Here is a 22,038-nt window from a genome sequence, read left to right as displayed (position 1 = left end):
AGAAAGGTCACAGCAGAGGTGTGTCACTCCTGTCAGTTGCAGGCAAAGTTCTGACAAGGATCATGTTCTCCCGCCTGGCGACACACATCTCAGAGAACATCTTGCCAGAAACCAATGTGGTTTCCGTAAAGACCGCAGCACAACAGACATGATCTTTGCCGCCAGGCAAATATAGGAGAAATCCAGAGAACACAAGCAAGATCTGTATATATATATAGCTTCTCTGGAGCATACTCAGCCGGTTTGGGGTCCCACCCAACTTCCTCTCCATCCTCCAACAGTTCCATGATGGCATGCAAGCCAGGGTTCGAATGGGTGGACAACTGTCTGACCCCTTCGACGTCAAGATTGGAGTAAAGCAAGGATGTGTTTTAGCTTCCTCACAGCAGTTACAATCATCACCCATAAACGTCTGGAGAACACGGATGGAGTCAGCATTAGTTTCCGCCTGGATGGAAACCTATTTAACATCCGACACCTCCAGGCATCCTCCAAGTCCGCGAACTCCAGTATGCGGATGACTGCATGCTGATTACTCACTCCCCTGAGTCCCTTCAGCATGCCCTCAATGTGGTAGCTGCCACGTACAGAGCTGTCGGTCATATCAAGAAGACACAAATAGTCCACCAACCAAGCTCCACACACACTCCCACACCAGTCTTCTACATTGACAACACCCCTCTGGATGGAAGGATCCTGGGCATCACATTGCAGCACCACATGACCTATGAGGAGATCTACACACGCACCAACTCTTCCAGCATAGAGGTGATTCTGGCACGCAGACAGCTCCGCTGGTTAGGGCATGTGATCTGTATGCCTGCAGTCCGGTTACCTCGACAGGTCCACTATGGCCAACTCCAATCCGGGCAGAGGTCTGCAGGAGGACAACGAAAGCGCTATAAGGACCACATGAAGGTGCTGCTCAAGGACTGCAACATTCCACCCTCCAACCTGGAAAGGACAGCAGCAGATCGAGACACCTGGCGCCTCACCTGGCGCCTCCCACCAGGAGGCCAAGACATCCTTGAGGCGCGCAGAGAAGCGCAGGCAGCGGCATGAGCACGCTGCAAGACCTGTCCAATCAGGTTCAACACACATCTGCCCCACATGTGGACAAGATTGCAATCAAGAATTGGTCTAAACAGCCCCATGAGGGCGCATGAGCGCAACAAGCGCTGAAACCCCCCACCCCCAGGAGACATGAAGTCATCATCGACAACGATGGACTGCCATAAGCAAGCAAGTATGTGTGTGTGTACTGTGTCAGATGAATGACAAAACAGTGAGCCTATTGCGAAAATGGTTTGGTCTCAACTCCCCCTGTGACATCATTTTTCATCCACATTGGGAGGGAGGGCTGGGAATCCCAAACGTGGATTGGATCTACACACCAGCATGAGGATTTCCCACCTCCTAAAAATGTTTAACAACGATGACAAGGATGTTAGGGAGCTGGCTCGATCCTCCCTGTTCCTGGACCTAAGGAGGCGTAAGGTCCCTCTGACCAAGGATTTAGAGCAACACTTTCTTGGCTTCAAGATGAAACCCAGCGGGAAACCCGTTCCGCTGGCTTTGGGGTTTGGTCGGACCAGAGCTATCTAATAGAAGAGTTGCGATGTTGAGGGGGCAGAAACCGAGCGCTTGAGCTCTGTTCATGCAGCCAAGACAAGCTGGAGTTGGAAATACATTGTTTTCAACAAGGGCAAGAGCTATTTTAAGCATGTGTGCAACATGACAACTGTTTTAAAGTATTGTATTACTTACAACTTACAACTGAAGTCTCTTTAATGTTTATGTTGTACTATTACTACAAAACAATTTAAAATAAAGGGATTTAAGATCATTGAAGCTGGGCTGTTGCCTGAGTCCAATGCATTTCTGCCTACTTCCGGTCCAGGACTTGTCCCAGTTGGTTGTCCCCATTCTCAATAGAAGTCTATGTAGAAGACTGGCCCCATGAAGTGAACGCAGTTTGCGTAACTCTGTCTATATCTAAGGCTCTGGGTCGGACTAAGTAGCCTTGCCAAGCCATGAGGCCCATAGTGCAGGAGCCTATCTCCTGTTTCTGTAGCGTGAGGCAGCTTGATGTACACTGTGAAGTACACCCCCTGGACATAACGCTAGTATGTCGCTAGTTCGTTGGACTGGCCAGACCTAAATGACCTCTGTGTCTGCACTGGAGTGTCCCTGGAGTGGGTGCGGTCTGACTCAGAGACTGTGAGGGTCTCCGAGGACATTATAATCATCCAGGTCACCTATGCTGGACAGTGGACACAGTCACCTGCTAACGGCTACAGGTGCCAGACGAGTCCTCATGGATGTACACCAACAACAACAATACTGGACTGGACTAAAACTCCAAGGGAAACTTGCATGTCTTCCCTATGCTGATCACTCTGTCTCACATTCATTCATTAAGAACACTGCACTAAATGAGGACATTATCACATTCACAATTAAAGCCAGACTACAATTCCTTTCCACCAGACTCAGTCTCTCCATATGGTTCCCCACAGGTCCCTCCTTGCATGCACCACACCACAGAAACACTGTCACACATCTTAAACGGTTGTTGTTATGCATGCAAAGGAATGTACATAGCACGCCATGATAGAACAGTGGAACTCATAGCAAAGGACATATCCAAATATCATGCATCTTCAGTGAGAAGTAATGTACAAACATTTCTACGTCATTCCATCCATGTTCCAACTCTGTGATAATAACCCAGATACCTTTACATCTCTGACAGCTAAATCTAATACACCTGTCGTTGTCGTTGATGAAGAGAAGTGTCTGCATTAGATAGCCTGCACCTTTAACCCTAGCCTAGAGGAATGACCAAGGCCATTAAATACCTACCACTTCTACATACCATCTCAGAGCTGGACTATAGGTGCAGACTATTTGTCTTTATATTTGGCAGCCTATGGCATACGCACAGACTGGTTGTTATAGCCTTAGGGTTCCAACAAAAAGGCTGGCAAAGTATTATGGTGTCTCCGCTATAATTAGCAGCCGCCGCCAGTGGCGGAGTGTGTGTGTGTGTGTGTGTGTACAGTGTGTGTGTGTGAGAGAGACAGAGAGAGTGTGAGTGTGAGTGTGAGTGTGAGTGTGAGTGTGAGTGTGTGTGTGTGTGTGTGTGTGTGTGTGTGTGTGTGTGTGGAAATACAGCCTGATTCAGGCTTCCATCTGGGGGTCGATGTTATCTGTTGTCACTTCTTGCTCTCTTGGGCTAGGTGTGTGTGCTGCAGGGAGTGACATGCAGGATCAGAGCCTATACATCAAACTAAACTGTATATTGTACTAAATAATAACCATGAGGTTATTACAGTAAAATAAATCCTTATTCACAGATGCTATTGTCATTTATAGATAGTATATTGATAGATGCTAGGTTTACTAGTTACTTTGTAGCACTTTACTTTTTATCATTCTAATTGCCTAGTCATTCATTGAGACATTGACTGACTTGTATAGGTTTCATGACTCTTAACTCTGACCTTGGCAGAAGACTTAATTCTGAAGGGCCTAATTCTGATGAACACTTCTTCTGTCTGGTGAATTAGGTCATCCTATTATTCTACTCCAACATGTTTGCGCTCCAGTGGGACACCAGCTAGCCCCAAGGGCAAACCCAGAGATGCCAATCCCGTTTCAATATGAATTGACCTAACATTAACTAAGTAAGCCCTATTTATTTTATACTTTGTATGGTGGTGGTCGTGCTGCAAAAAAGAAATGCAAAAATGGCTGATCTAAAAACTCACAACGCAAATAATTTACCTCTCTGGAATCATCTCCATGTGGGCAGTTGCAGTAGAACCAACCAACCATCTTCACTCCAGTGCTGCACTATTCCCTGGCCATCTCACCTCCTCCACTGCATGGGGACTCAAGATAGTGAGGTAAGATGACACTTTTGTGCTACAGTATGAGTTACGGTAAAAATGTATTTCCATCTAAAGCCTCATTTATACTTTGTAATGAATGACACTGTCATACAAACTTCTAATAAGGGTCCATTTGGTTAACAACTCTCCATCATTTAGCTGGGGACCACCTGGAAACTCCTCAAGGACTACTTGTGGTCCACGGACCACTGGTCTATCCTGGTCCTCATGTATCCAACAAGCGAGTGGCCACCTTCCACAAGATTCACTTGCCTGTGTCAACTGTCCATCCATACCACTGTCCACTGCCCAACCTTCTTACATTGGCATCCTAACACAGCATGCTTCAGTTTCAAAGTGTTGGCACTTACGATATTAGATATAGTAGGAACATTTAGGATGGGATATAGCGAAACTGAATGCAATGTAGATTTAGATTACAAGCGGAATGTAAACCCAAGATGTTGTAATTAAATGTAAAAAAAATTAATTGAATGTAAAATAACATTAAATGTGGCCCATGTGGTAGGCTACATTATGATTTTGTACTGCAATGAAAATGGCTACACAGTTTCAATACGGTCGCTATCTGACCTTGTATGTGAAGTGATGAAACTGTATTGCAAAGTAGAATTTAATTCAATAAGTATGTCACAGATTCATAAAGATATAATATATGGCAATAGGTCAAGCTGAATCAATGCACAATTAGGTCTATGGACAATGCAAAAATAGGAGTTGATAAGACTACACAAACTCTGCTAAAAGCTAAATCCTCTGTATTTATCATGTAAAAGAAGAAACAAGCAGCTGTTTTAGAAAAGTAGAAATGAAATAGTACTATACTTGATTTACATTCCAAGGACGTACATGCTAATTCAAGCCATTGAAGATTCTATAGATAAGGAAGTTATTTCACAGAGCTGAATTGGTACAACAGCAATTTCCCCTGTCAAGGGACCAAAAATACTCCCGTCATCCGATTTCATCCCTGTAATTTCTTTCAACAACTGCAATCTAAATTTAAAAAAAATCTCAGTTGTCATATTCAAACTTCAACGTTAAATTTGTGTTGCTTTATAGCATTGGAGACCTTACACATTTTATTTGTACAAAGATAACATACAGAAAAAGTTTAAACTGATAAAATGGTAAAACCAATGACTTAAATATGCAGTTGAAACAGGACATTGGAGAAGCCAAATTACAACTGTACATTTGGAATGATGCACAGAGACAGCTTGCAAATTAAATGTGAGGCTTTAATGCAGGGGTGCCCAAAAGGTAGATCGTGATCTACCAGTAGATCACAAAGGCAGTGCAGGTTAGACCACGACATGCCCTGGCCTAAAATAGATATTATTTAAATGAAAAATAAATAAATAAAAAGGGCATCTGCCAGTTGAATTAAGGTGATTTGATTGACGTCAAAAAGGGCCTCAGCTCAAACCCACAATGCAATACTTTGTCTTTAAGTATTGTATGATCACAAACATCAGTATCAGTTCAAAGTCTTATATGTAATGTAAATTTAATGTAATGTAAAGTTAGTCTTATATGTAATGCCATTGCCGCTATTCCAAAGCCCCCTCAGGTACATTGTTTAACAATGTTCAGCAATTTGATAATATTTTTTTGGTGGGTGGGTAGATCTAGTTGAACTCTCAAGTAAAAAAAGTGTGGGCACCCCTGCTTTAATGCATGAACTTTTTCAGTGCAAGGAGGAAGGTTCAAACTACATCCATGCCCAGGCCCCTTGCGACATCAGTCAGGGCCTGCACTGCTCCAGAGGTTCCACCAGAGTCACCATCCTCCAGGGCTAACCCCCCTGGGTCATCTTCAATAAGAGGGACACTGTTCATGACGCAGTACACAGGGTATATAGAGTCACTGCCCCTGCTGGGACTACCTTGAGGTGAGCTGTCTTCCCCTCCAGACGGCTCAGAAGAGGAGCAGGACGAAGACCAGGAGGACGGAGATGAGGAGCCCGGGGGAGAGTTGGGGCGGGACTCTTCTCTGGTGGCAGCTCTTTTTGCCCGGCTGCCGATGCTCTTCCGAACGGTCTGGCGCTTCTTATCCATGTTCTTCATGAGTTCCTGGGTCACCTCCACTGTCTCATACCGAACCATGTTCAATTTCAGGTAGCCATCTTCATCCTCTTTGTATCTTTGTTGCAAAACCAAACAAGCAAAACACAACATTATTCGATTTTGAGCACAGATCTATTGGTTGGTGGTTATTGACCAATCAATCTATCAGTTGTCCAATTGAGGCGCTAGCCCCTCCTATATTCAGCTATAGTGTCCTAACACAAACATTAAATGCCATTGACAGACAACAAATGGAGAATTTACGTCTGAGCAAATCGGCTATTTATGCGTTAGCAGCACAGACATTAAATGCCATTGACAAAGAATGGAGAATTTACGTCATATGTGGACGAACAAATCGGCTATTTCGGTCCAATTTAGTCATGATGTACGATTGTACGATGATAAGAGCCCCCTCACTTCACATGGGTGTGATACTGTGATTTTTGAGGGGTGCTAGCCCCTCCGACGTATATACAGCTTTTGTCCCCACAAAATGTCCGCAACACAAACATTAAATGACAACGAAGTGAAAATGTTCGTCATCTTGTCCCCACACGTCTCATATTTGCCATCGATAATGAAAGGAGAAATTAGGTCAAATGTCCGCCAAATATGACGTAAATTTGTGGCAACAAACATTACAGGTAGTTTTTTTTTCTTTTTCGTTTCACACTAAATTCAAGCGTTTAGGTTCTAAACACTTATTTGTAACACTTTTTAAACATGTCACAGTGTTTAGTTTATAAACAGAAGAGCATGTTTAAATGCCATGATTGCAGGCTAGTCCTGTCCGCCTCGGCAGGTTGTGTTTTGTCGCTGGGACGGCAGAAGGTTTCAACGGCAGGCTGGCAGCCAGGGTGTTCTTGCTGGTGGTGGTTTCATTGTGAACAAGTAGCCTAAGAAGCAGAGTACTGTATGCATGCATACCCATACCTACCTGGCAGGTTAAGCACCCAGATTAGCATTTTAATACCTGATCTGCATGTGTACAATGGGACAGGCGACGCGGTCCACCCCCACCACCCCCCGCCCCGGACAGTGAGGAAAACAGACGTGTTAAGGTGCCAGACTTGGATGGTTAGAGCAGCTCCCCGAGTTTGGGGAGGGTGTCTGACTGTTGGTATGTCTAACTAAACTAAACACAGGCCAAACTGTGTTTCGTGTTAATCCATTCATTCCATGAGCAACAAGTGTTGACCGACTTGTCAACACTTGTGTCGCGGAGGACCTCCGCCAACAGTGTTGTGTACCTCCGGAAACATACAAGGTTGCAGACGCCTTCATAAAATGTTTGGTTGGGAAGATGCACGAGACTACATCCACTTCCTTGTTTACTTTTTGTGGCAAAGCTGTCATGCTGGCCAGTTGCAGAGCAGATGGTATGAAATGAATACTCAAAACATTTGAGAGATACGTAGCTGCTCAACGTATAAATTGGGCTTTAGAGACAACTCCAAGTACAGCCTCTGAAAGATTGGGTATTGGGTAAGACTGACGTTATGTATCTTTCAGGACCTTTCATGGCCTTTCTGGTTTGTGTTTGTACTTTGCAAGTTGAACCTGTAAAAATGTTGCATTTGTGGATATAGATTTTCTATTAACATTTGTGAACAGAAAAAGTATGAATGCAAAGTTATTACTATACATACATTTGCATTCCATCACACAGTGTACTCTATTAAGAAAGTTACAGATCTGTCTTAGCTGTGAATACTCATACCTGAAGCGGGAATGGCCAGATGGCCATTTCAGCTGATGTTGCTTGCGCAGGTGAAGGGTGAGTGTGTAACACCAGGAGAAGGTCTTTTCACAGATATGGCATTTGTATTTGGAAATCATGCTACCCTGAGGATATAAACCCAAAACACACTCATGTAATAATGCAAGTAACAGAAAACCATTGCAGTTATCATCAAGCACAAAGGTTTATCTGATAGACTTGTGTAAATTGATAGTGTGTAGTTGTACTCAGATGACGGACCTCATGGATTCTCTTGTAATGCTGTTTCATGACGTGTGACGTACGGCAGGAATAATCACAGCTCTCCACTGTGCAGTGGTAGCTACCACCCTCATTGTGGGTGTCCATGTGTTTCCGCAGGTCATGCTGATTTTTAAACCTGTGGTAAAGATGTTACACCAGTAACCAGTACAGAATTTGGTCATGATTATGTTCAGAAATACATAGTAATTAATTACATTATTTCATCATAGATAATTGATGTGAATGAATTAGCTGCCTTATTAAAGAAATATGAACTGAAATAACTCAACCCAATTTACAATGTTATTGTTTTCCATACTTTTCTACATTAGATTATAGTCAATATGAAACGTATTAAGTAAAAGTGTTTGTGTTTTTTGTTACCACATTCTTGCCATTATTAGACAATGAGATAGACACCTATTTACTTAGAAGTAGGCAACAAATAAAATAACATAAAACCATAGTAGCAAATATCAAACTGAAGAAACAGTGTAGCCAAATGGCATTGAAATCATTTTTTATCTATCTAATATCTATATCTATCTAAAAGTACTAATTATTAAAAAAATTCTAATGGTAGCTGATATGTCCCAAGTAGAATGAATGTTGTAGAGTTGGAATGGAGTTTATAGCTAAAAGCATGAAGGACTAGTTAGTTAGGTGCCAAAAATAATAATAATAAAAGAATAATAGCCAGAGAACTCGACATTTCCCTATTGAAATGAATAGGGGAATTAATTATTGTTTTTTTATTGTTTTCTTCTACCAACATATTCACCCCAAGTAGTCAGTGAGACCCAATCTGTTTAACTTAAATTGATAGTTTTGTTTGGGATTTAGTTCGGGTGAGGTACAGAAACAGAAACAGAGATACAGTGAGATACAGAAGCAAACATTTCAGCAGCCGTTTTGATGGTCTACCTGCTCTCACAGAAATCACAGGGGAAGGGCCGCTCGTCGCAGTGGCGGAACTTGATGTGGATTTTCAGAGTTGCCAGAGTAGTACAGGTCATATCACACAATGGACACTTGACATGATTCACTGCAGAAGAAACACAAGGTTACTAGGTTATGTGTGTAATATATTTTATAGAATATGTAGCGTGGCTACATTATTATTTTAATGAATGATGTGAAAACGTCTACAATATACTTGGAAGAATTCTCTCTCCTGCTTCCTCTTTAACCTGTGTCATTGAAAACTGTGATTGAAATCACACAGTAGTCCATAGAATTGACGTATATTGATGAATTGTGTATTAATTCAATATTGCAATGTAACAAATATGACCATTTGGTCTATAACTTGTGATGACACAAACTCAATATCTAAACCAGCTACATCAAGACAACTTTAGGTTTACAAACTGAAGAATATAATTACCATGCTGTCGCACATGGTCCCTCAAAAGTCTCTCATTGGCAAAGCCTTTGCCACAATGCTCACAAACCAAAGATGCTGTTGGAATGAGATCAACGGGTAAAATACACGAGGAAATCGAAATGAAGACCACTGCTATTGAATAGATTTAAGATGCAGCTTCTCTTCTCACCCTCTGGTGGAGCTTGCCTATGGAGGTGATCAAAGAACTTGGTGTTGCTGGAGAACATACAACCACAGGTAGGACAGGCCACAACTCTCTCCTGAGTGTGGCTACGCAGGTGTTCCCTAAGGCGGTACTTGATCTTGAAGAAGGCATCGCAACCTATGGTGAAAAACAAAAAGCCAAATGTCACTCAAACTTTGACCAGAGTTGGAGCAAACTAAGCTGTAGAACATCAGAGTGGGGTACATGTTAGCTCTGATCCATAGCTCTAATGCATTTCATTTAGAGCTATGTTAATCTCAACTTCCGCCGCTCGCATAAATGCAGACCAGCCTCTCCTCTTTAGCGTAAATAAAAAGAACGTTTTTGCTACTCACCAAAACAAAGGCGAGTTGTGTCATTAGAAAGCCTACTTTCCTTAGTGGACGCACTGAGACCCCCACCACACGTATAAACGGTACTTTTTGGCCAAAAGGGGATTTTGTTTCCACAGGGGAAAATAAACGTTTAGTTACTCCGCTGCGCCCTCTACCGATATTGCCCAGAGAATTGCCTCATAGAGAATATTTTTCCTCCTTCCTCTAATGACACAACTCGCCTTTGTTTTGGTGAGTAGCAAAAACGTTATTTTTATTTACGCTAAAGAGGAGAGGCTGGTCAGCATTCATGCGAGCGGTGGAAGTTGAGAGTAACATAGCTCTAAATGAAACGCATTAGAGCTATGGACCAGAGATAGATACATGTGCACCTTTTGTCAATCCTTAATTTCCTAGTCATACCGTACCTTTCCAGTGACAAAAGAGGGCCGTCTCTTGACCTGCGAGAGGCTCCTGCTCTGCACACTGAACATGATTGTCGACATGGCGGTAGAACCACTCTGGATTGTTAAATGTACTCTGTACAAATATAAGGAAAAAGGTAAGTAAGTAAAGTTTATTTATAGAGCACCTTTCACAGACAATTACAGTCACAAAGTGCTTTAACAACAATAAAATGAAAACAAGTCAATAGTCAATAAAACAAGTTAAGAACTAAATCACTAATAAAGTAAGACAAAATCGAAAATAGAAAAAAGTAGAGTAAAAATAAAGCAATCAACATTTAACCAGGCCGGCTATGGAAAGGCCTGTTTAAAAAGGTGAGTTTTTAACAGTCCTTTGAAAATGTCCACAGAGTCCACAGTCAAGGTCATGGTTTCATAAAATTATGTCTAGTTTAGGTAGGGTTAAGTGATTTTCTTTGGTTAAAACATGTGTTAAATAGCTCTATATTCTCATAGCACTGATTGCTATAGAGTGTTTGTTCAGTAACCAGTCTCAACCATGTCTCTCCAGTCAAGATACAGATTAAACAAGTGCAATTGGAAGTGATGACACAAATCAGCATGAGACATAATTGGAACTGGAACACAATCAGTTAACTACTTCTACAAAATGATGGAGCTTTACACATGTGATGTGACAATTAAGTTGATTCTGATTCTCTCATTTCTCCAGATCTCATCTCGTTTTTCCTTTATGAAAAATCTATACAACAATCAAGAATTAATGTTCATGATAAAATACCACAATACATTTCTTTCCACTCGGTCTGTGTCTCATAGGAGGGCTGTGGCTGGGCAGTTCAGAAACCTGTCCACCAGTTACATCATCTTTAGGCAGATTTAAAAAAAAAAAAACATATTTAGATTTATTTCTTATTATTGTGAGACTGATGGCTTCCATTTTCATATTGCAACTGTTCAGGAATAGAAAGCCTGCAGTTTCTATTAGCTTGGATTCCCCATCGATGTCACAGCTCAGCTGGTGGATGGGTTTCTGAACTGCCCACAGCACTCCTATGAGACACTGAGTAGAAAATAATTGTGCTATTTTATCATGATCATTAGTTTGAGGACCAATTATACGAAGATAGGTTGAAAAGTAGTCCTTTAACAAAGTCAATACACATGTGTACATACATCACAGTGCTCCCACAGGCAAATAAGTCCATCTGTGTCCTCACAGATCAGGTTGCTGTTGTGCTGGTTACAGCTGGGGAGGTCTGGGTGGGATTTGCGAAGTTGTGTGCCTATGAACTTGAGTTTGCCGTGATAGGTGTGGAAGTGAGCATGGACCTCAAGCCCCTTGGGCTTACCCATGGCTAGGAACTCACAACCCTCCCAAAGACAGGGATAGTCATCTAAACAACAAGTAAGAAGAAAGAGACAAGGGTTACATGGCAAAACTACTAAATATATATTTTGACATCATCTTTCTTTCACCATCCTAACTGATCATAGACCACAGGAAGGAATGTTCGTGTGGGACGGACAGGACAGGAGGCATGAATACATCTTCCTCACGCACCTAATTCCTCCATGGCATCTCCTTCTCCCAAGTGGTCCTTCAAGTGCAGAGACATGTGCTCGCTCAGCTCCTCCATGGAGGTGCCCTTGAAGGTGCACGACGCCCATTCACACATCACCACTAAATTAGAAAGTTGCTTCTTCTTTGCCATAATTCTGCGGGAACGTACCCTAGATAGCAAAAGGCTCACAACAATGAATCCAATAGCACATAGGTTGGTCCTGGGCACAAAGGATACAGTGAGCAATGAGCAGATGGAAATATGATCGAATTAATCCGCGAAACCGTGTGTAAAGATGAGCTGTTTAGGTACACGGTCACGACCAGAGATGGATTAATTAATCCCAGGATCGTGTTTAGCAGCCGTTGTTGTCACCTGTCACCTGTCACTGTCTCCTAAAACCTTTCTCTGGGTAATCCTTTTAACATACCATTAATAGGGGAGAACGTATGCAGCCATCATAATTTAATGACAGGCACAAAAAACACATTAAAGTTATGTTATCTTGCTGTTGACACCATAGATTAAGATTCCTTCTCTGTCAAGTCTTTCGGTCTTTTTTCCCTCCAATGTTTTGGTTTACTTCCTGCAAAAGGAAGAGAGTCTTCTTTGTTGTCGGAAGGTCACACTCTGACAAGCACATACCGCCACCAAGGGGCGACTGTAAGAAATGTCACTCAAAGCTTTATTTGGATGGATGAACAATACGATATACTCAATAAGTACGTGTTTCATTTAGACTTCCATCCATCCATCCTGATCTTGTAATATGTTATAGGCTGGTGAGTTTGTAATATAATGAAAGAGGACTGCAAGCATGCAGTCATAGTCACATAGTCACAGCCATAGCCTTCTATACAGCCCTACAAATGAAGTAGTCTATTTTTATCTGAAATAATTTGTAACTAGTCCACTTCTGCAATATACAATATTACATATTTTGTATTATTAAATATTTGTTTGCTCTTATCTGTAGCGTTTGTAACAGGTGAATAATACAAAAAGTATGAACAATACGATATACTCAATAAGTACGTGTTTCATTTAGACTTCCATCCATCCATCCTGATCTTGTAATATGTTATAGGCTGGTGAGTTTGTAATATAATGAAAGAGGACTGCAAGCATGCAGTCATAGTCACATAGTCACAGCCATAGCCTTCTATACAGCCCTACAAATGAAGTAGTCTATTTTTATCTGAAATAATTTGTAACTAGTCCACTTCTGCAATATACAATATTACATATTTTGTATTATTAAATATTTGTTTGCTCTTATCTGTAGCGTTTGTAACAGGTGAATAATACAAAAAGTAGGCTACTGAATTTGTCTTGCAGTAAGGATTTTGTTTTTACAGAAGCTACTGTGTTCATTCTGTTACAGCTCTTTTCCACTAGAGGTCAGAACTGGCTGACATTTAAGGTACATCTTTCATTTCATAAAAATGTATAGCCTACAGTGCTCAATATAGTTGTTGATAAAAAAAATAAAACATGAATGAATGAATGTCTGATTGTATGTTCACAGGTAGACATTTTTATTTATTTATTGTCAAAGATGTGTCACTGACTCACTGTAAATGTATATAAAATAATTTAAAGCTGTAGGCCTACTGAAGACTGGAATATGTATACTTCTCCCACGTGTACATGGTCTTACACCACACAGCTCTTTCAGAGAGATCACTGCATTGGTGGCTGATCCACTGTCATATGGTCTTGTTCTCAATTTTTCATACAGCTCTACAAATGTAATTTTGCCTCATAACAACTGAATTATTCATACAGTCTTATGTCAGGATGACTGATTCCCAAAATGACCACCACCATGTAATAGCAATTCAGTGAACAACTGAACAAAAAAATCCATTAAACATGATAATAATGTGTACATACATCATGTAAATAAAATAGAAAGTTACAGCTTTTCAGGACATTTTGTACAGACTCAAGACACACAATGATAAGGGGCATGTATGGTACAGTACAGATCTACTGTACCTCAGAGCCATCGATGCATGTAGCCTAGTTGGTTATCAACCAAGATATTTTAAGCTTTATGTTCCCGAAAGTATACTTACTTTCTCTCTGAGGTATAACCAACCTTATACACATGAAATGTCGATTTGGATTATCTATTGTTCAAAGTTCAAACTAGACACTGTAAATAGCCACTTGTGGTATTAATAATGTTGCCCTTTTGCCTTTATTGTTACCAAATTATAGCCTACCAAGTTTGCTTATTTACCACCACAAAGACATCCACAAAGACTAGAAAGATTTTTATAAAGCAATCACTAGTGTTAATCTGAAAACCCATTGTTCGGCTCTTAAAAAACACCTTTTTTGTCAGGATTTTACATCCAAATTAATGAATGAGCTACTGGTCTTATTTGTCCGGTAGCTGTTTTTTTATTGCCTGTAAATCACTTTCAGATTAAAAAAAAGCACTTAAATATTATATGTCATCATACTTTATGAAATGTAGATGTATTTTTTTGTTTTAACAGGATGCAAGTGAATATTTTATACACGCATGCACGCATGCACGCACACACACACACACACACACACACACACACACACACACACACACACACACACACACACACACACACGCAAATGTCTAAAGCCAAGACTTCAAGAAGTCACAACAGATGATTTTCTTTTGTCCTTTTAATAATCATTTCACCCAGCAAGCTTAGAATACAAGCACATAATCACAATGCATCTGTAGCAGACAGTATAATGACACAAACTTGTCATTTCACTCAGTCAAACAACCCCACACAACCCAAAAACAGACAGCATAGATGAGATATAGCACCAGGGTGTCGGCATGCTCAGCAGCACTTCTAGTGACCATAATGGATGCTAGTGTAGGCAGGCTGCTAAGGTCATTTTTCACACACGCACGCACACACACGAGTTTGAGTTCAGACAAAGACAGGAAGTATACAAGACTAATAGCCTACTAGAACTAGACTGTGCACTCACTCACAGCTAGTTGGGCTGCCAACATTAATGTGTTACAGGACAGTGTGTTACTGTACAGCCGTAAAATAGAAGGCTGATATAAGTGAAAACATGGTGAATAAATGTGATTTCAACATTTTTGAACAGCAGCATTTTAAGAACTTCAAGTCCTGGCCCACTCCTGGTCTTACAATACATTGTTGGCATATGCCCTTTCAAAGTGAAGGTGATTGAGTAAATACAGTAGGTTCTCCTATTTCTATATCATAGGCCTGTGCATAATTACTTTCTTATTTAGCAATTATATTTCAGTGAAGAAAATGGGCTACTACTAGAGAAAGCTTATCAGTCACTGTAAAAAACAGTAGTAGTATACAGTATGCATGTTAAATCAAAGTAGTAGAAAGCAGACAGTGATTTCCAGTTCAGATTGCTAGAGGCAGTTAGTGGATAGAACCATATTGTTGATTCGTTGGTGAGTTGATTTAGTAGCTACAGACACTACACTATGTGTTTACTTATTTGTGAAAGTCTACTTGTTGATTTCTGATCTCTGCACATGCATTAGATTGGGAAATGTCCAGCCCCTATCGTGTTCTTGAATTACTTAATTTACAAGCTACTACGCTTTGGCTATTACTCAACCAGACATGGGGCCTTGCATGCAAGCTGTAGCAATTATATTACAGTTCAGTTGGTTTCCTAGCAACCAAACGGATGAAACAAGATATCATCCAATACGATGAAATGAAAACCAGGACCATACAGCAGACTGGGCAGAGGCACTGTAACCAGGAAATGCAACACTAATGCAGATTTAATATCTTAGAGAAACCTCAAGTTTGATCTCAGAGATTGAAAAGGAGAGCCTTTATTACTGTTTACAATCATTACATTAAAGATGAGTTGAATTGAGTTTTTGCTGGGTCTGGATTCTCGGATATCCAGAAAATATAAAGGTAAGAATGGCCTTTCATAGACATAGCTGATGTGTACAGATGGCTCTGAGATTCTTTCTTTTTTAGTTTGGCTTCAGAATTAACTGATATAATAATGAACAAGTGCAAAATAAGCAAAATAGGGGCTCAATAATGTAGAGAAAGTGCACAATAACACACGTACATCCAATCCCACTCTGACACTCACACAGGGTGCATGCACGAGTAAGCCCGCACATACACAAACACAATAGCTTATAGTGAGATTATGTCAACATTTGCATGAAATCAAACTCTCAATATCAGCCGGCACCACATTTAAACAGTAAATTAAAATGCAACAAAAAGATAGACAGAAGGGAAAGGTTTTGTTCACGAAGCGGCCTTTTGTTCCACAAATAAAGAACAAAACACAGAGATGTATCTTTTTACTGCTTTGCCTCAGCCAGTCTGTTGCTTATTTCTTTGCTCTTCTTTGTGACGCCACCCTCTGGCTTGGGTTCTGCAGTGCTTGGTTTCTTCTTGGCTGTCTGGGAGCTAGCTATCTGCTTCTCTTTGGCTTTTTTCACCATTTTGCTTGTTGTGGTCGTCGGTGTCTTTTTTGTTTTGGTGCGAGATACAGGCTTGTCGACCTGAGGGAGAGTATAAAGTGTGCACCAAATTAGTTAATTTAACTACTACAGAAACCAAAGCACAGACATATTATGCCAGAGCTTTATTTTGTACATGCAATACATACCCTGGCCTCTTTATCCTGTTACCAAAGATTAATGGCAGACAAATGCCACCACATTACATTGGTGATATTTGCATGTGGTTAGTGCAATGAAAATAAAACAGCACATTGTGTGCTTTCGTGCCTTGTTTTATATATTTGTGATACATGCATAATTCTCAACTTAAAACACATTTTCTAAAAACAAATGATATGTTCTGTTAGTATCTGCAGATAGATGTTTATGCCATATAATGGTGTATTTGGTATCAGTCAACCAGTAGTACTCTGTAAGAAGTTAAGAACTGAATTCCTCCTTTGTGACAGGCCTTTTGTGACACTTTTACAACTAAAGATGAACTGCTATCAAAGGTATATTAATCAAAAGGTGGAAAGAAGTCTACTGATTTTAAATCTATTGCAATGGCATAGTTGCACATTATTTTGATCTGTGTCCTTTACATGTCTCCCAATGCATCCATCCAAACCTTCCATCCTTCTGTTAATCCATCCATCCATCCACTCATGCACTTGGAAGTCCCCAGAAAATACACAATCAGTAAATGTAAATTAACAATAATGTGACCTCTGGTCTCTACTAACCTCGCCTCACCAGGCTTTCCACCTCAGAGGAAAGCCTGGTCTCTGTTCCAAAAGTGCCGTGTGAACCGGTCTGGAACGGATGATACGATCGTTACGTGTTATGTTGTAGTACTGTTTTCTTTTGTAGGCGAGGAGGGGATCTTCCGCGGATTCTTGGAAACGCCCCCAGCCACTGCGTTTACTTTTACTGAGGTTAGGTTTAGGTATAGTTTACTGAGGTTAGGTTTAGGTATAGTTATACTGAGGTTAGGGTTAGGTTTAGGTATAGTTTTACTGACGTTAAGGTTAGGGTTAGATTTAGGTATAGTTTTACTGAGGTTAAGGTTAGGGTTAGGTTTAGGCTGTCAATCACAGCGACTGGCCAGTCACAGCGCACCCTCTACGTCACTCTGTACTCAACCCGAGGAAGGAACCATGCTCGCGTTTTGTAGTCATCAGGCAGGAACAATCAAACGGAACTTCCTTTTACCTCAAACCGGAAGAATATCAATAAAAGCTCTTGTAGCCTGTAGCTTTTATTGAGAAAAATCGGTTTGAGGGAAGAGGAAGTTCCGGAGGATTAATGACTACAAACCAATACTACTACATGACGTAGCGATATTATCCGCTCCCGACCGGTTCATAAACCCGAAATGGAATGGTGCCCAGGCTAGGTCTCTACTAGTGCATTCTGCATCTATAAATGTGCTTGTGCGTGCGTGTACATATCTTGATGTGTCTGTTGGTCAATCTGAGGTCAACCTCAGAACCAACCATGCCTTCTAAAAGAAATAGACAACACACCTGACTACAGCAGATTTAGAACAGAGCTGTTCTCAGTCTCTGAGAAGTCCTACAAGAGTGAGAGAGGGAGTGTCCTTTTAAACACACTGCATGCAGACACACATTACCTACTACTGAGACAAACATGCATGCATCTATCTATCTATCTATCTATCTATCTATCTATCTATCTATCTATCTATGTACGCACGCATGCACGCACGCACACGCACACACTTTAAAACTAAATAAGTCATTTTCTTTCAAAAAAGATACCCTGATTACAAACTAATATTGTTTGCTGTATTTATTTGCTCTCATAGGTAATTGTTACTGACTATAGCCTACACACCATACATTGGATGTTCTTGGATAATGATATCCTAATCCTAATATCATGATGAATGATTTATTTTTATTAAAACAAATTGCAAAAAAATTAGAAACAGGCTATGAATGGTTTTAATTAACACAAGTTAAATAGCTAATATATATTTCATATATTTATACCAGTTAATTACTACTTCAATTTTGGTAATTGCCACACTAAGCCTACCACAAAAAAGATCATCCAACTCACATTGATTTTTTTAAATACAATACACGGGAGCTGAAATCTAAGCATAACGCAGATTTTATTCATTGTACAGTTTCAAACTCATGGTGTTGAGTTAAAGGCTATAACGACATGGGATGACATGGAGTGAGTCCCTCACCTTGGTGGGCTCCTTGCCTCCAGGCTGATTGTAGAGGCTACGTATCCGTCTGCGGTCCACCAGCTTATTATCAGCGGGACACACCTTGGCCTGCTCGCCCTTGTACGCAGCACTGTAGGTGCTGGTTTCTAGGCTGGTCTCCTTAACAGCGTGTTGGTACTGAGATGGGGCTTTAATGGGCTTTACTGGCTTTACATCCTTGTATGCCTTGAATTCATTCCTAAGAGCAATGATAAACAACAGTTTAACATCCATGGAAAAATAAAGATAAGCTGTCATGTCAACACACTATTCTGACTTACAATAAGAAAATCATCATCAGAAATATCCAACCAAAGCACACACAAAATCCAAATTCAATGACCGAAAAAAGGCATAGGCTGTTGCACAATGCTTATTCTTTGACTATACTCTACAATCCTTATGCATGCATGGAGCAATCGCTGTATAATATTGGTTCACCTATCTGATCTAAACTTATTATTATAATGTAATATATTGCCACATATAAAAAAGAGAGTGGAACATATCACTCCAGTTCTTAAATATTTACGCTGGCTCCCTGTGTGTCAGATAATTGATTATAAAATACTACTGTAAAGCTTTAAATGGTTTAGGGCCAAAATATATTTCTGATCTTGTACGATATCGTGAACCATCCAGAACACTCAGGTCAACTGCTTGCTGTCCCTAAAACCAAAAATAGACATGGGAAAGCAGCATTTCGTTTTTACTTTATATGCACCACATATCTGGAACAGGCTCCCGCCTCCCAGAAAACTGCAGGCATGGGCCAGACTATATGTTTTGCACCCTGACCGTCCGTTTGTGGTTCTGCCTGTGAGCAGCTAATCTCCAGCACTGTTGGCTTGATCGCAGCACACGCCATTGACGCCAACACTCCCTGGGTGCCAGAGCAGAACCTCATACCGGTTTTCTGGCTGTTTTGTATTCCTTCCTTTCATTCCGCCAGCACACCAACTAAAGGAGGTCTGGAGAAACATCTAAAGTTTGCAAGAGTGGCCTGTATTGAAGGAAATGTGTCAAATCATGAACACAACGTCTGATTCCGGTGAAACTTTGCACGCACATTGCTGGCCAACAATAACCTACTGGTTCTGATTCCTGGTGACCTGTGCTCCAAGGAGGAGCATTTCTCTATAGTCTATTTTAAAAATCAGACCAGTCTGAATGCGTGTGGTGCAACAGCACCCCCAATTGGTACTCTAAACATAGTAACACAGTCACATAGTCCCATAGGGACAAAGCTGTTCCTTAGTCACATAGTCCCATAGGGACAAAGCTTGTTCCTTGGAGTGGTTGCACCACTCAAAAACACAACTAAATACCTTTCTGTTTGGCACTGCCTTTGATTTTTGTCCCCTCCACTGCATGTTTTCTTTTGTATAATTGTGTTTGCTTTGCTTGTTCTGTGTAAAGCACATTGTATAGCCTTGTTAAAATGTGCTATAGCCTACAAATAAAACTGTCTACCTGAAAATGTATTTTATGTTTATTAAAGAGCTAGAGAAACAAGGAGAACCTTGCAACTGAACAGTTTGTACAGCAATTATTGTCACAATATATTGTTAGTGTGGTGGCTTTTTGAGGGGCGCTAGCTCCTCCTATGTCCAGCTTCGAGGGTCTGTGTAAACACAAACATTGATGACATAAGTGTGTAAACACAAACATTGAAAAGTGAGGATGCAAATTGTGATTGGCAAGAATGAGATGATGTATGAAAGATGAAAAAGTGATTTGTAGTAAATATCGTAACTTATATTGGCTCATAGATACCTTTATTTTACTTAACATAATTGTACCCACTACCAACCAAGACAATAAATATCCATTCTAAGAATGTCAGAGACGAATTGTACCAACCAAGACAATAGATCCATTCAAAGAATGTCAGAGACGAATTGTACCAACCAAGACAATAGATATCCATTCAAAGAATGTTAGAGACGGGCTAGAGTAGATTTAGATTTTGTGGCTATGTGGCTTTCCTTTTAATTTAAAAAAAGGTGTGCATAAAAAAAACATCCATTAGACTTGATATTATGCATAATTCATTAATTACTGATATGCCTATGTGTAGCCAAATTCATATAGGCCTACATGAGGCTGATTTATTTAATTTGCTTTAATATTAGTAAAGCTCCAATAAATAACTAGATATGCCCATGACTTGGATTTCCGAGGCTATACCCTAGCTCTGGTCCATAGACCAGAGCTAGCTATACCCATGACTTTCAATCCCACAACCAGGCTAGCCTATAGGCTAGTAACTAAGGCTACTGTACTGTACTGTACTCACTGTACTTACCTGTAGCTGCTGCCAGTCGAAACATCCTTTATCTGTTTGTTCACGGCGTCTGCAGCTGCTCTGCCTTTCCTCTCCATAGTGACATCTGCTGGCAACTGCTCTTCCGTTTTTTCAGGCATTTTTACATCTACGGCTTGATCTTTCTTAGGCGTTTTTACTACATTCTCTTTATCTTTTACTTTCTCTTGGACCTTTTCCTCTATTTCACTCTTCTCTACGCCGCTGTCGGCTTCAGCAGGGATATGTTCAAGCTTGGTACTGGAGGAGGTAGTGGTAGTGGCAGTGGGGCTGGGCTTGGGGATCCATGGGTGATCTCCCTTTTTCGGAATAGGCCATGGTTTGTAATCCTTCTGATACTGGGTTACGTTGTTGAAAGGTTCCACCGAACGTTGGAACTCATTCCTCGGCTTGCAACTAGGTTCAGGGCGCACTTTCCAAGCCTTGAAGTCTTGGCGCATGACGGACGCAGAGCCATCTTCGCCCGCTGCGACACCAGTCGCGGGCGGTGCCTTTGGCCCCTGTTCCCTGGAATGAAGCTGGGTTTCTATGGCAATGGGGCCGGTCTTCTTCTGTTGAAGTTGAGGCTTGGCTGAGAGATACTGCGCTTCGGTTGCATCCGAGTATTTTGCGAAAACCAACGGCACCGAGATGTCGGCTTTGTCCAACTCACTCCAATAACGATTGATGCAGCAAGCACGCGTAATGCACGGCCATGCCATTATTATCGGGGGAGCAATACGCCTAGAGTCGAATACTACTGAAATGTGGCCCGGTGATGTGCTAAAACGAATGCGCTACTCACGATAAGACTTCTGCACGCTGCCTGCAACCACTCAATGTCGGTCCACCCAGGACTGTTCTCTATTTTAAGATTGACCGCACTGATCTTTGCCAGGAGTGAGGTAGAATCTGCACGCTGTGTTCTTACCAAGTAGGCTACCAGCTATTGTTGAAGTTTAAATTGACTTTGGGGTTCGGTGGGTGGAGTAGCTCAGAGAGATCTGGACTGGAGTAGCTTACATTGCTTGCGAGTTGCGCATCATACCGACCCCACCCACTCTAGTGATGCGAGCCTCCCTCCAGATGCCCAGGATGGCGAGTCCGTAGTACCATTACAGTCTGTACGG

The 22,038-nt window shown here is 41.1% G+C and overlaps 2 protein-coding genes across 2 annotated transcripts; both read right to left on the bottom strand.

Annotated features, from left to right (window-relative positions):
- Positions 1-4,556: 4,556 nt before the first annotated feature.
- LOC308321095 (histone H4 transcription factor) lies at positions 4,557-12,443 on the bottom strand. Its single transcript, XM_080771887.1, has 9 exons — positions 11,872-12,443; positions 11,484-11,704; positions 10,308-10,419; positions 9,530-9,682; positions 9,361-9,435; positions 8,898-9,018; positions 7,971-8,109; positions 7,710-7,834; positions 4,557-6,062 (listed from the first exon to the last, which is right to left on the bottom strand). Exons 1-9 carry the CDS (start codon positions 12,020-12,022, stop codon positions 5,627-5,629), a joined length of 1,533 nt encoding a protein of 510 aa, XP_080628013.1. The 5' UTR covers positions 12,023-12,443; the 3' UTR covers positions 4,557-5,626.
- Positions 12,444-14,569: 2,126 nt separating this feature from the next.
- map6b (microtubule-associated protein 6b) lies at positions 14,570-21,909 on the bottom strand. Its single transcript, XM_080772358.1, has 3 exons — positions 20,912-21,909; positions 18,583-18,802; positions 14,570-16,418 (listed from the first exon to the last, which is right to left on the bottom strand). Exons 1-3 carry the CDS (start codon positions 21,628-21,630, stop codon positions 16,215-16,217), a joined length of 1,143 nt encoding a protein of 380 aa, XP_080628484.1. The 5' UTR covers positions 21,631-21,909; the 3' UTR covers positions 14,570-16,214.
- Positions 21,910-22,038: the final 129 nt, after the last annotated feature.

This window comes from Protomyctophum bolini, assembly GCF_963924005.1.
Source record: "Protomyctophum bolini genome assembly, chromosome: 9".
In the NCBI taxonomy this organism is placed as follows: Eukaryota; Metazoa; Chordata; class Actinopteri; order Myctophiformes; family Myctophidae; genus Protomyctophum; species Protomyctophum bolini.
The sequence above is the reverse complement of the archived record's forward strand: the minus strand, read 5'-3'. Positions and strand labels throughout refer to the sequence as shown.

What these genes read in the sequence shown, in the direction of transcription:
- LOC308321095 (XM_080771887.1), bottom strand. Translation starts at nt 12,022, where the DNA reads ATGGCAAAGAAGAAGCAACTTTCTAATTTAGTGGTGATGTGTGAATGG. An exon ending in GCCTGTGGGAGCACTGTGAT is followed by an intron (nt 10,420 to 11,483) that starts GTATGTACACAT and finishes ATATTTGTACAG; the next exon opens with AGTACATTTAACAATCCAGA. An exon ending in CCTCTTTTGTCACTGGAAAG is followed by an intron (nt 9,683 to 10,307) that starts GTACGGTATGAC and finishes TTTTCACCATAG; the next exon opens with GTTGCGATGCCTTCTTCAAG.
- map6b (XM_080772358.1), bottom strand. Translation starts at nt 21,630, where the DNA reads ATGGCATGGCCGTGCATTACGCGTGCTTGCTGCATCAATCGTTATTGG. An exon ending in TCGACTGGCAGCAGCTACAG is followed by an intron (nt 18,803 to 20,911) that starts GTAAGTACAGTG and finishes CATTGCTCTTAG; the next exon opens with GAATGAATTCAAGGCATACA. An exon ending in GAGGCAAGGAGCCCACCAAG is followed by an intron (nt 16,419 to 18,582) that starts GTGAGGGACTCA and finishes ACTCTCCCTCAG; the next exon opens with GTCGACAAGCCTGTATCTCG.